The 14318-nt window shown below is 39.7% G+C and overlaps 1 protein-coding gene across 8 annotated transcripts in view; it reads left to right on the forward strand.

The window, feature by feature from the left end:
- The window catches only part of mark4b (MAP/microtubule affinity-regulating kinase 4b), an 83028-nt gene that overhangs the window by 26167 nt on the left and 42543 nt on the right, over positions 1-14318 (forward strand). For all 8 annotated transcript variants that reach the window (XM_055012024.1, XM_023293121.3, XM_035958583.2 and 5 more), the window contains exons 2-3: positions 9438-9635; positions 11476-11529. In XM_055012024.1, the coding sequence (XP_054867999.1) occupies positions 9438-9635; positions 11476-11529 (252 nt within the window). The remainder of the gene's footprint in view (positions 1-9437; positions 9636-11475; positions 11530-14318) is intronic.

Here is a 14318-nt window from a genome sequence, read left to right on the forward strand (position 1 = left end):
GTTGATGTGTTTTGTTTGATTGCCGAGCGTCATTTGCTCTTAAATCACCGTCAGTTATTCTAAAAATCCAGCCGTTTCCATCCAACGTAACCTCCATCAATTACTCGTGCTCCTCTCTCCCACACTTCCTGTCGCGAGCAGAAAGTGCTGCTGCAAAGAGAGTGAATCATGAAACAAAATACCCTTTCCAAATGAATTTTGTCCTGTGACGAAAGTAAAGCAAACATGATGACGCTGCCGTGGGAAGCTTTTGTTCCCGCGTCAGTCCTCAAATGTTCGAGTGACATTTGATTATTGATAATTTGGCTTTGAAATCAGTGTTAAAATATCATGAACCAGAATATATGGGATTAACTGAAAGACTATTGATGATTTTTGTGACTTTTCTATATCTTAAAGTGAATTCTGTGCACTGATTAGGCACAACATTAAAACCACAGTCAGGTGAAGTGAATATTTATCTTCTCAACACAATAAAATGGAATGCAAAGCAAAAAAAAGCCTGGATACTGGTGTTTATTTGTATTTAATTTATACTTTCATTTTTAGTTCAGGACAATTTGATCTCAAGTGACTAGTAAAATCACAGCATAATAACCTATAAATAATCACAACTCCAAATATTTCCCTTTGTTTTAGTGCAAAAAAGTGAAATTTGTAAAATCTTTTTTACGCAATGTTACGAACAACCTGAAATTTCTTGAGAAAAGTGACATTTCAACAATATTATGCCTCAGTTGGTCATTTACACATTAAAATTTACAGATCACAGTTTATCAACAAGTTTGTCTGGAACTAAACGATACAGGACTTTACTTGATGGTCAAAACAACTTGTGAAGGTCTAGAAATTATCTAAAATGTACAGTTTTAAAATGTCTGTAATTTCTACCCTTTGCAAAGTCATTCATTTTTTTGGTCAGATTCTGGGGAGTTTGGAGGCTGGATCAATGATTTGGGCTAAAAAAAAGCCCTAACCTGTCAGAATATGGGATATTTGGTGGTGTCCTGTGGTGTCTGGCACTGGGAAAATAGATCTTTTGGGTACTGTAAGTTGTAGGAATGCTTTATCGGATTGATTTTTTGGTCAGATTCTGGGGAGTTTTGGAAGTTGGATCAATGATTTGGACTCTTGGTTGTGTTCCTCTAGCTGTTTTTGAAGTTTGGAAAGATGCATCGTCCTGCCAGGAAGGCCTGGTCTGCAGTGCTGTTCATTTTGGTGCTACATGTCAAAGTAACAGCTAAATCGGAGGAGCCAAACATGAGGCCCACGGGCCAAAACCCGCCCACCAGCGGGTCTAATCCGGCCTGCGGGCCTAATGTTTGACACCCCCTGATTTGGATGTTACTTTGACACCCAAATGAACAACGTTACAGACCAAGCCTCCCGAGCTGGATGATGTACTTTTTCAAAAACTGCTCAGAAACAATTAGAGGAACACAACCAAGAGCCCAAATCATTGATCCGACCTCCAAACTCCCCAGAATCTGACCAAAAAATCAATCTGATCAATCATCCCTACAACTTACAGGACACAAAAGATCTATTTCCTGGTGCCAGACACCACAGGACACCACCAAATAGCCCATATTCTGTCAGGTTAGGGATTTTTTTTAGTGACATTAAAGAGACTTATTGCTAAATATTCAGGTGGTTTTGATGTTGTGACTCATTGTTGTGTGTAATAATGGCTTTTTTCACTTTACATGACAAGTGATTTGGCTTTAGAAGCCAAAGTCTGTTACTTTCTCATAGCATAACTCACAGTGGCAGTTCTTTTTTCTGAAACAATCCATTATCTGGAACGAAACACTTGGTGCTTCGTGAACAAGTCCGTCCGTCTGTCTGTCTGTCTGTCATGGCCGCCGACATGTCTTTCTGGCAGCTCTGTCAGGAAACGCTCGCCGAGTATCACAGCTCAGCATGTGACACGTCTGCTGTCATCGGCGTGACATCTCACTCTCTCTCCAGGACAGGAAGTGACGCAGGTTACATTCTCACAACTTCCTGCTGCTCTTGACAAACACTCCTGATGGATGAGTGAGGAGTTCAAACACTGGTCCTGAGTTTGAAGATTTAGCAGAGATGGAAAGGAAACGTTGTATTGTGTGGGTAGATAAAGCAAATATGTCAAATATTCAGCACGTACAAGATCATTTTTAGAATTTGATAGTTCAGAACAAGCAGCGGGAGGAGGACAGCATCACTTATCACAATAGATGATTGATAAACTTCCAGTTTTAAAGACCGATTACACCAAAAAAACTTCAAAGGTTTTTTTCAAGGAGTACTTCACACAAAGTACAGCCTCATGTCCAAGTACTTGGTTATTTCAACCAAAATACTACTTGTAGTTTCAAAGGATTTTTCTAAGATAAATATTTTCTTTATTTTAATTTGGCTACTGAGAGTTGCATGTGACCAAACTATGTGTTCTTAGCTTATATATACATATATATATATATATATATATATATATATATATATATATATATATATATATATATATATATATATATATATATATATATATATATGTGTGTGTATATATATGTATGTATATATGTATATGTGTATATACATATATACACATATATATATACATATATATATACACACACACACATATATATATATATATATATATATATATATATATATATATATATATATATATATATATATATACAGCCAAAATAGTCCTTAGAGTTTCAAATGTTGATTGTACCCCAACTGTCCTTACAAGGGTTTATTCAAGACACAGGACTACTATATGTCCAAGTATAATAGAGTGTAATTTTAAAGTTTTATTCCACTCAGATAGTACTCTGTAAGTACCAAGTTATGGTTTAAAAGATTTATTCCACAATACTTTCTGTAATTTACTGTGGCTACTGAAAGCTGCATTTGGTCACAACTCCCGTAAGTCCAGTTATCAGTAGTTTTCTGCAGTTAACTTGCACTCCAGTTGAAGTATGTAGCATCATTACGAAACACAACAGATATGCGTTGAGCTCATTACATCACACTAACATGTCCTGCAGTTTGATAAGCTGAGCCACAAGGCGAACACATCCCTTTTTCTGTTCAGCAGCCTTATCTCTTTAGTTGTTTGCTGTTGTGTTGTGGAGCCTCGGTGTCTGCTGTGGTGTGTGATGGAGGAGGTGTGTGTCAGGGTTCGGGTTTTATGGTTCGGGGAGGAAGAGGAAGCCAGACTGGCACCGTGGGTTAACAGAGGTTGAGGAGGGCTGAAGGTTTCGCCATTCCTCTGCTGGGGACCGACATCACACATCCTGTCTTTACTCAATACCTCCCTGACAACGCAACACACACACTCAGGACGACAATACATGCAGGACGCCTCCCTCAGGGCGTGGTCCATTGTTTGGAAATATGTTTGCGTTCGTCACACTGACGTAGCATTTTTTCCTTTCCTTCTATTCCAGCTTCACTTGAACCAGAGCACACATTTGAGTTATTTATGAGTCCAGCAGCAGAATAATGTTGGTGTAGTTTGAAAATATTCATATACAGAAGAGATGCAACATTTAAATAAATATTAAAATACTGAGCGATGTTTCTCGAACTGTACATGGAGGAGAAAGACCGTGTGACACAATTCATGAGTTCCCATTCATCCATTCATATACATCTTCAGCTCTACGCCCACACACAGCAGCACAGATGGAAGATAGCTGCTGTACAGTGGAACAGCTATGCCAGACATGCAAACATGCATGCCACCAAAATGTCACCACATATTTTAGCAAACACTCTCGCCTTTACTGGCAGGAGCTTGTAAAAGTTAACATGTAATTTGTAGTTTTACGGGGAGGGGACGTCAACATGTTTAATATCTGAAAGGAACAGATTATTCTTTGGTTATGTTTACCTGATGTTTACCTTATGTTTACCTGAATTTATGGTCTGTTCAGCGTCTGTGATGTTTTACACCAAAGAAAACCTGCGACCCTAATGAGGATTAAGCGGTGTATAGATAATGGATGGATGGATGGATGGATGGATGGATTCAGTATCCGTACATAACGTACACATGCATAACACACGCCTGTGCTCAGCGCAAGGTCATTTTATTTGTGGGTACATCTATAATACACATTCTAAAGTGCGGTGATTTCTCCCACGACTTTTGTCAAGGTTCATCTGTCGGAAATGATTCAACTACTGAGCAGCCGTGGTGGAGTACTGCACTCTCTGTGCTTTTCTTTTTATCTATGCTGTTAATGGTTTATTATAAAAACACATCATAGGTAACCTTCTGCTCTAAAATTAGCTCCTGATCATAGTCATACTGGCAATTCTCATGTGGAAGCAAACACTTGGAACTCTTAAAGACAGATGAGATTTTAAAACTAGAGCGGTAACAGTATATGCGTTTCGTCTCGGTTTCTTCCTTCAGCCTTACATCAGCTCCTCCTCTAAAGATGCAGGAAAACGCCACAGTTTGTAACAACGAGGCGCAGCTTGTTTGCTGAATGTGCAGATCACATACTAACAACCACACACACCTCACCTCCCTCCTCCATCCATCTTCCATGCCAAATGTCACCTTACATTCATAACGACGTTGGGGGTTGGTCGGTGGTTCTGCACCCGAATAGCTCCGCCGCCTGCAATAGAGACCCGGCAAGCAGGCCTGGACTTCAATGAAAGTGTCTGGTAATGAGAAGGAGCCGGCGAATCGATGCACTGAAAGAGGGTGTTTGAGGGGGGGAGGGGAGGTGAGACGGGGGAGCGATGGAAGCTCAAAACTGATGCGAGGTCGCTGAAAATGAAGATAGCGGCGGGAGACAAAAGAGAGGGCGTGTCTGGGCACGGAGGGGAGAATAGAGTGGAAGGGAGGCAAATTGATTTGTCTGGGGGATGGGATGGACCAGAAGGGGGTGAATAAATGGGGGGGAAGGGTGAGGAGGAGGTGAAAATGAAGGTGGCTGAATAAGTTGGACGAGGAGCACAGCTGTGAGGTGGCAGAAGCACCAGAAAGGCCTCAGTATTCTGATTTAAAATGCTCTAAAGCTGCAGTCTAACGTTTAAATAATGTAGATATAAAGTTTTACAGTTTCACTTTTTGCTGCTTCTGTTTCTGCTCCGAAGCCTCAAAGTGAGCGCTCAGCTTTTAATGGAGCCATGAAATATTAACAGCAGAATTTGGTTGTTTTTCTGAAATACTGATTGACAGAATTAGTCACAGTTCACGTATTCAAGGTTCCATTGCTCATTTTTGGAAAACATTTTTCTAAAACAATGAACTCCAAAATGAGTCAAGTGGTTGTTTTTGTGTAGCCGCACTGTTACAGCTAAACTTTTAAAGGCATTGTTCACTGAATAAATCATCATCCTTCTTCTTCTTCTTCTCCCTTTTCCTCCTTTTCCTTCTCTTCCTCCCCCTCCTCTTCTTCCTCCTTCTCCCTCTTCTTCTCCTCCTCCTTCTTCTCCTTTTCCCCCTTCTCCTTTTCCTTCTCTTCCTTCTCCTCCTCCTCCTCTTCCTCCTTCTTCTTCTTCTTCTTCTTCTCCTTCTTCTCCTTTTCCTCCTCCGCCTCCTTCTTCTTCTCCTTCTCTTCTTCTTCTTGTAAGTGGCCTCCAACTTTTCTGTTTTTCTGTTCTAGCTAGAGAAAGAGGTGTACGAATGAAGGACAAAAGAAAAAAGATTAGAAAATAGCAAAGGAGGTGTGATTCACGATGTTTGAGTCCCAAAGGATGCTGGGAAAGAAGTCAGGACTGAGAAGGTGCTGACAGCCGATCACATGTTTTTCTAGCCATCAAATGAATGGATGGGAGGGAGGAGAAGCTGCAGGAGCAGGTGGAGGAAGGTGAAGGATGGGGAAAGACACGAATTCAGCATCTTGGGTGTCTTTTACCTGAGGGCTGAACATTAGAGCTGTTAAACTTCAGACCTCATGTATGTAAACACGATATTGTATGGAAGTGGATTTAGGTCTGACGCTGTCCCATAAAGCAGGAAATCACTGTCATTTTTGGACAAATCAGAGTGAATCTAAAGTTACTGATTGAATATTCTCTGTAAACGGACTTGGCAGCAAATCGGGACCAAACTTAAATCTTATTTATACGATTTCTGCATTACCAGCTAAATACATACAGGTTCCCATAGCAATGCGATGCATCCAGTGTGCGATACTATGACTGTACGGCTTCATTCAGTGGTTTTAATAACGTACAGCTCAACAGGTTTGCAGATAAAACATTTTCCCTCATCTGAGAATCTGTATCGCTCATAAATAATCGTCAGCAAACTATTTGGTTAAAGAAAGACGCTTCTTATGGCCGAACATAGCCTGCTCCACAGCATCAGTTACCATGGAGATGTAGCTCATCAGCATCTGTTACCAGGTAGATCTAGCTCCACGGCATCAGTTACCATGGAGATCTAGCTCCACGGCATCAGTTACCATGGAGATCTAGCTTAACAGCATCAGTTACCATGGAGATCTAGCTCATCAGCATCAGTTACCATGGAGATCTAGCTCATCCGCATCAGTTACCAGGTAGATCTAGCTCCACGGCATCAGTTACCATGGAGATCTAGCTCCACAGCATCAGTTACCATGGAGATCTAGCTCCACGGCATCAGTTACCATGGAGATCTAGCTCCACGGCATCAGTTAACATGGAGATGTAGCTCCGCAGCATCAGTTACCATGGAGATGTAGCTCCACAGCATCAGTTACCATGGAGATATAGCTCCGCAGCATCAGTTATCATGGAGATGTAGCTCCACAGCATCAGTTACCATGGAGATATAGCTCCGCAGCATCAGTTACCATGGAGATGTAGCTCCGCAGCATCAGTTACCATGGAGATCTATCTTTACAGCATCAGTTACCGTGGAGATCTAGCAGGTTAAAAGAGAGAAACTCTGACTTTAAGTTCAACTTGCCTCGCTAACCCACTAATCTCGCTCAATATGAAGGTTATTGAGAGTGATTTCTGAGACAACAGACCAAGAGAGGAGGCTAATTAGACCTGAAGTAGTATTTTAAATCTATCAATAATCGGTTGATAATTTACAGATACAGATAAACGGAAAAATGCCAAATATCAGACACAATAATCAGCCTATCCCTAGTTATGACAGGTCAAACTATTCAAATCAATGTAATAATTGTATTTAACAGGCAGAGAACTCACATATTGCTGCTAATTTGCATGTTTTTGTCAAGGTTAAAGACTTTAAAGCAACTTTCCTGACATAAGAGGCCAAGAAACCCATTTTAAATCAATAGTGACATGAAAAAAAAAGCTTCAAATCTTGTCAGTTTAAAGAGAGAATCAAATGAGGGTAGTCTGTAAAATAAAAATAATTGGGAATATGCCAAACAGCGGCCACAATAATCAGTCAGGCGGATGATCGGTCTTTCTCAAGTTATGACAGGAAAAATATTTAAATATCGTATTTTACAGACTGAGAACTCGCATAATTGCAGCTAATTAGCATGTTTGTCCCCAGGTTAAAGATTTTAAAGCAACGTCCCTGACCCAAGAAACCCATTTTAAATCCATCTTAAATCCATTGAGGGTAGCCTTTAATATAAAAAGAATCATGAACATCCCAAACTCCGGCCACAGTAATGGGTCAGGCGGATAATCAGTCTTTCCCTAGTCTGGGTTATCCTGCAGGAGTAACCAGGCCAGAGTGTTGTCTGACCCTTCATGGGCTTCATTCCTCCCGGTTATGTAGCTGTGAGGCCGCTGACGTCTGGTCGCTGTGGCTAGACGACGTCGGGCTGAGCATTGATCTGCCCTGGATTCCCCATACTCTGCTCGTACGCACAGCCAGCTCTGGTTTCAGACAAACGCATCCTAGATCTGAACACAAACCGTCTCTCCAGAGGGACGACCAGCGGAACGACATGAGGCTGGACGTTAGTGGCCTCTGCAGCCACACATGAACGTCAGGAATGCAGACCATGAGGGGTCAGATGAGATCCAGAGGCGACCTGGTTGCTCTTTCTTTTCATCTCTGGATGTCTGGTACGAGGCTGAAATCACATGACTGCAGAGTCACGATCACGAGGGCTTCGCTGGTGCTGTATGACCACAGGAAGGGAGATCATATGGAGGGTGGGCCAGTCTTTACCTCATTTAACATCTGTATGAATACATTAAACATGCCTGGGGGATATATGATGATCAAAAATACCTGAAAATAATGAGAAAATGAGCTTTCAAGCTAAATAGTGACTGCATAGAGGCCATTTGTCTATAATGTTGTTCAAACTGGTGTTATTTGAGAATATTTTTACACATTTCAGGCATTTACAGTCCTGCATTTTCTCCTCTTGTAAGTTTATCAGGTCATAGAATTTCTTAACCAGCTGCCGCACCTTTGAACCTACTAGTTTACTACCTAAAGCACCTCGTATTTATTTCCTAAAACTGTACACGTTTACATATGTTTGCATATAACTGCACCTTTTAAGTAATTTTTGCACTACTTTCAGTCTTTTTTTGCTTACAGTTTCATACTTTTCCAGTCAACCAGCTGCAGCACCTTTGCACCTGCTACTTTACTACTTTATGCACTTCCTGTTTATTTACTGGAACTACACATTTACATACAACTGCACCTTTTATGCAATTTTTGCACTACTTTCAGCCTTGTTTTTCCTCATAATTTCCTACTTTTCCTCTAAACCAGCTGCAACACCTTTGCACCTACTACTTTATGACCTTATCCACCTTATATTTATTTACTGAAACTCCACGCTTACATACAGCTGCACCATTTAAGTAATTTTTGCTCTACTTTGAGCCTTATTTTTCTCATGATTTTCTGCTTTTCCCATAAACCCACTGCAGCACCTTTGCACCTACTACTTCACTACCTTACACACCTTTTATTTATTTCCTAAAACTGCACGTTTACATACAACTGCACCCTGGAACTAATTTTTGCACTGCTTTATGCCTGATGTTTCCTCATAATTTCATACTTTTCCCATAAACCAGCTGAGACACTTGTGCGCCTACTACTTTATTACCTTACGCACCTTGTATTATTTCCTAAGACTTCACGTTTACATACAACTACACCATTTCTGTAATTTTTGCACCACTTTAAGCCTCACTTTTTTGTATATTTTCAGCAATTGACAATATCTAGACATGCATCAGCTACACTTCTGTTTTTCTTTTGGATTTGCACATCTTTACTGACTTTAAAGACTGATTTTGTGAATTCAGTGACAGGACTGCTGCTTAATTCCGTTGTTCTCTATGCAATGACAATGAAGAGTTGTTTTATATTCTGCAGCTCAGTGTAAATGTGGCTGCTGCTATATTGAAATGACTTTAGTGTTGAGTTGTGCTTTTTATTTCAAAGTTTTTCACAAGGAAGAACTCGTGCAGCATTGTAGTTTGCATCCCTAATTGTTGATCTGTCTCTTTCTCCTCAGCATACCTCCCTGTCGGCCAGCCGCTCGGAGAAGGGTACAGGCTGGTCGAGCCGCTCGCTCGGCGCACGATGTCGGAACTCCATCGCCTTGTGTTCGGACGAGCAGCCGCACATCGGAAACTACCGGCTGCTCAAAACCATCGGCAAGGGCAACTTCGCCAAGGTCAAACTGGCACGGCACATACTGACGGGCAGAGAGGTGAGTTCAAAGACGCTAAAAGAACAGAAACAAGCTGAGGAGCTGCAGCAGACTTGATATATTTTGGTGCTTTGGGAAGCAGAACTGAACCTTCAGGCCTTGAAGAGATGCGGTCGTGTTTTTGTTTTTTCTGGTTTTATATTCACACTGCAGTCTTTCTTCTGGTAAAACTTCTGACCTACATCGGCTCCATTGATAACTCAAGGCTGGAGAAACGTGATGTGTTTGCCACCATGTGAGCTCCGTTGTGTTCGACCCACATAAAGCAGAAGATGCTCATATATCGGTGGTTTACTGCAGTAGTCTGACGCCGTCTCTGACCCAGTCAACGCGCTGTTAAAGCCTCTCGCAATGCTTGCTTTGTTTATTAGATTTCAGCTTCTGTGCTCTTTACAAGCCGTAAAACTAAATGTGTTTTGAACTCGTTGTCCTCGCACTGTGTTTGATACCTTTGAGTAATGGATGAAATAATATTTTTGGTGTGTTGTGTTGGTAGTGCTAAAAATATGAGCACTAAAGCACATTATTCAGTGATAAAGAGCAGCTTAATACAGCTTAGAAACTGAAAAAATGTGTAATCAATAAGATTATAGCTGGTTAATTATTAGCTAATGATTTATTTTAGGAAAAAAAATGATAGATTTTTTTGATATATAGGCCATTAAAGTCAGTTTTCAATCTAAAATACTGCAGCTTTTTGTAAATATAAACTCTGAATTTTGAAGATTTGATGATGATGTGACAGGAAATTGTACTTAGTGTTTTCTGCCATTTCATAAAATATGCTAGTGATTTTTAACATACAAAAAACACCTTAATACAGCTTAAAAAAACTGAAAAACCTCCTAATAAATATGATTATAGCTAAAAAATATTAGCTAATAAATTATTTTAGGAAAAAAAAATTATTGATTTTTTGATAAATTGATAATTAAATTCAGTTTTCAATCAAACGTACTGCAAAATTTTCTAAATATAAACTCTTGATTTTGAAGATTTGTTGACGTGACAGAAAATTGTACTTGCAGTGTTTTGTGGTGTTTAATAATAAATGATAATGATGATTTTTAACATTCAAAAACAACTTAATACAGCTTAGAAACTGAAAAACCTCAAAAAAAATATGATTGTTGCTAAAAATATGAGCAAATAAATTATTTTGGGGAAAAAAATGGGTAGGTTTTTTGATAAATTGATCATTAAAATCAGTTTTCATTCAAAAATACTGCAACTTTTTCTAAATATAACCTCTGGATTTTGAAGATTTGGTAACATTGTGATAGGAAATTGTATTTACAGTGTTTTCTGCCATTTCATAAAATATGATAATGATTTTTAACATACAAAAAACAACTTAATACAGCTTAGAAACTGAAAAACCTCATAATAAATATGATTATAGCTAAAAATATGAGCAAATAAATTATTTTAGGAAAAAAAATGATTTTTTTGATAAATTGATCATTAAAATCAGTTTTCTATCAAAAATACGGCAACTTTTTCAAAATATAAACTCTTGATTTTGAAGATTTGTTGACATTGTGACAGAAAATTGTACTAACAGTGTTTTTTGGTGTTTAATAATAAATGACCACCATGATTTTTAACATACAATAAATAAACTTGACCAAAATTGAATACATTTGTGCAATGCCATAACCCAAGAACATGTAGCACTCTTAGTTGAGTCTTATTTATTCCCAATAATAATCATTTTTTAAAAGTTTTTATGTCAGTCGGGGTATTTTTGCAACTAACCGGCCACTTTCTATAATGTGGAATGATCTGTTCTTTCTATATTGGATCGTTTTGGTTCATTTCTCTCTTTTTTTCGTCCCAGGTTGCAATAAAGATCATCGATAAAACACAGCTCAATCCGACCAGCCTACAGAAGGTGAGTGGACATTTTTCAGCCTATGTGCGTCCAATTCATGAGTTAGTCACCTGTTTTTTAATGCAGAAATTAACCGCCCACTAGTTTTAATTCAGGTATCACTAAGGCAACTTTGGAATTATGCTTTTTTTTTTTTTTTTTTTTAATTTGGCTGTTATCTTCAACAGTTTATGCTTTTATTTTAAAGATTTTACCCTCATCCTGTGTGTTTATTTGCATTTGTGCTGCATCAGGAGTTCCAGAGCCCCGTTGTGTGTTGACATGTTGTTTTGCCTCTCGGTTGTCTCTTGCAATGCAGTAGTTGTCAGAACTTTGACCCTTTGGTTTCTACGTGGAGCCGTTTGTTACTGGATCCAGGTTAAGGAGCTGAAAAAACACAGGAACAATCTGCTAAGTGCTGACAGCCAGGGTGGTTGCTGGCCTTCGTTTTGTTGCAGCGCTGGCTAATAAAAGACTTGTCCGCCCAGTTTCATGGCTGATTTCAATCCTTTGTGAGGTCAGTGTAGTATTTTTTCATACGTTGAATCCGGTAAGCCGCCCAGGCAATGAGCTGCGCTGTGCGTCAGTGTAACACAACCATCATTTGTCCACTGGAGCTAACCAGGCAAAAGGCTCGGAGTGACGTACGTCACTGTACACTCGTCTAATAACATCTGGGGTCATGCATTAACTACATGTGTTGCATTCATGGCCCTAATGAGATTAGGCTCTTTCCTGTCTGAGCCCGGCCCGCCACATCTATTTGTGTTTATGTGATGCATGTGTTCATCCAGAGCGATCTGATGAAGCAGAATTGAGTGAGAAACCTTGCCTCAGGCTCACGTCTAGCACTTCAAGTTGCAGCATTTTCTCATTTAGCTCCAAACTGGTGGGACATTCACAGCTGTAAATAAATCAGCAATGGGTGTAGATCCAAAAAGTGACACCAACAGAGCAGCAGTACATGCAAGCATCAGTTCTGACGATTCTCTCTGGTCTTCAGGTGTACACTACCGTTCAAATGTTTGGGGTCACTTGGAAATGTCCTCATTTTTGAAAGAAGAGCAATTTTTTTCAGTGAAGATAACATTAAAAAATGACTATTCTAGCTGGAAACAGCTGATTTTTAATGGAATATCTCCATAGAGGTACAGAGGAACATTTCCAGCAACCATCACTCCTGTGTTCTAATGCTACATTGTGTTAGCTAATGGTGTTGAAAGGCTCATTGATGATTAGAAAACCTTTGTGCAATTATGTTAGCACATGGATAAAAGTGTTAATTTGTTATGGAAAACATGAAACAATACACTCAACAGCTACATTGAAATGCGCCTGTACTTTTCTTTTTGGTTCTCATCCAAGAAGCTTCTGCAGTTTTACATCCAGTAGTTAGAAGGAATCATATCAACAGCATAGGTAATAGAATATGTTATCAAAAATAATTAGATTTTTAGGGTTTTTCAGAACAGAATAAAATATTTTTATTGTCAATTTCTCCATATATCCAGGACATACAGAGGAACTGAAAAGACGTTGCTCTCATACCTTTGTATTAGCACCATACGTTTAAAAAGGAAAAAAATACAATAGAAATAAAATAAATGCTAGAAAAACACTCAGAGCACAGTACTCTGCCAAGGCTGTCCATTCCCATATATGGCATTGTCAGAAATTCAGCTTTTGTTTATTAGTTATTGATGATCAGAAATCACCCCAGCATAGAATGTGTCCATTTAGTATAGATGTACCCACAAACTAAATGACCTTGTGCTGAGCACAGGTGTGTGTTATGCATGTGTACGTTATGTACGGATACTAAATCACGTGACCTAAATACGTAGCGGGCGGCAGGAATTGATGGGACTCAGAAACACCCCCACAGTTTAATCAGTTGTTCCTTATTTCAGTTCTGATGGATAAGTCCTGATAAGTCCACAGTGGTAGATCTGTAGTAGGATCACAATCATGTGATCATCAGCAGGCAGCTGATGTAGCGTTCACTTGTTGTCATAGTTACGGTGACGCCGTGCCACTATCTCACAATGATACAGAAATCTTTAACAAATCCATGGATCCAGACTATAAGCTGCATCACTGCCAAAATCTAATCACTTGGTCCTTGTGTCATTTCTGATCTTCCCTTAAAATTTCATCCAAATCCGTTATTCTGTTCTTGAGTAATGTAGCTAAAAGACAGACAGACAGACAGACAGACAGACAGACAGACAGACAGACAGACAGACAGACAGACAGACAGACAGACAGAGACAGACAGACAGACAGACAGACAGACAGACAGACCAACGCTGATCGTCACATAACTCCACCACATTCCTTGGCAGAGTAACAATCTGTAAAAATCAACCTGTGAACTGGCGTTAGTGCAATATAGTGACATCTTATTGAGGTTAAGGGTAGCATGTCAGAATTGGTTTAAATAAGTTCACCACTCAGCCCCGTATCCAAGGTGACATCTTCAAATATTTCATTCCATGTGCCGGTCAGCTAATCGTTTAATGGACTCATAATGGCTTCTAGATGTCCTGCGTGTTCTATTTTGCTTTTTTTCCCTTCCATTTGTCGGCATCAGCATCGCCGTTAGCCCTCTTTGTCATTTATTTAGCTTCAACCTTGCGTATATTCGGCGTCATACTTTGCGAGATCAGTTCCCAGCCTTCACATAACGGCTTCTTTGTTCCGCTCACCAAAGTTTGGCCTTTTATCTCCACCTTCTGCTGCAGAGCGTCGTGTGGATCGATGCTGCGTCACACAGCTGGCTTATTGATGAATTCCCAGCTGGTTAGGTA

The sequence above is a fragment of the Amphiprion ocellaris genome, chromosome 7 (genome assembly GCF_022539595.1).
Source record: "Amphiprion ocellaris isolate individual 3 ecotype Okinawa chromosome 7, ASM2253959v1, whole genome shotgun sequence".
In the NCBI taxonomy this organism is placed as follows: domain Eukaryota; kingdom Metazoa; phylum Chordata; class Actinopteri; family Pomacentridae; genus Amphiprion; species Amphiprion ocellaris.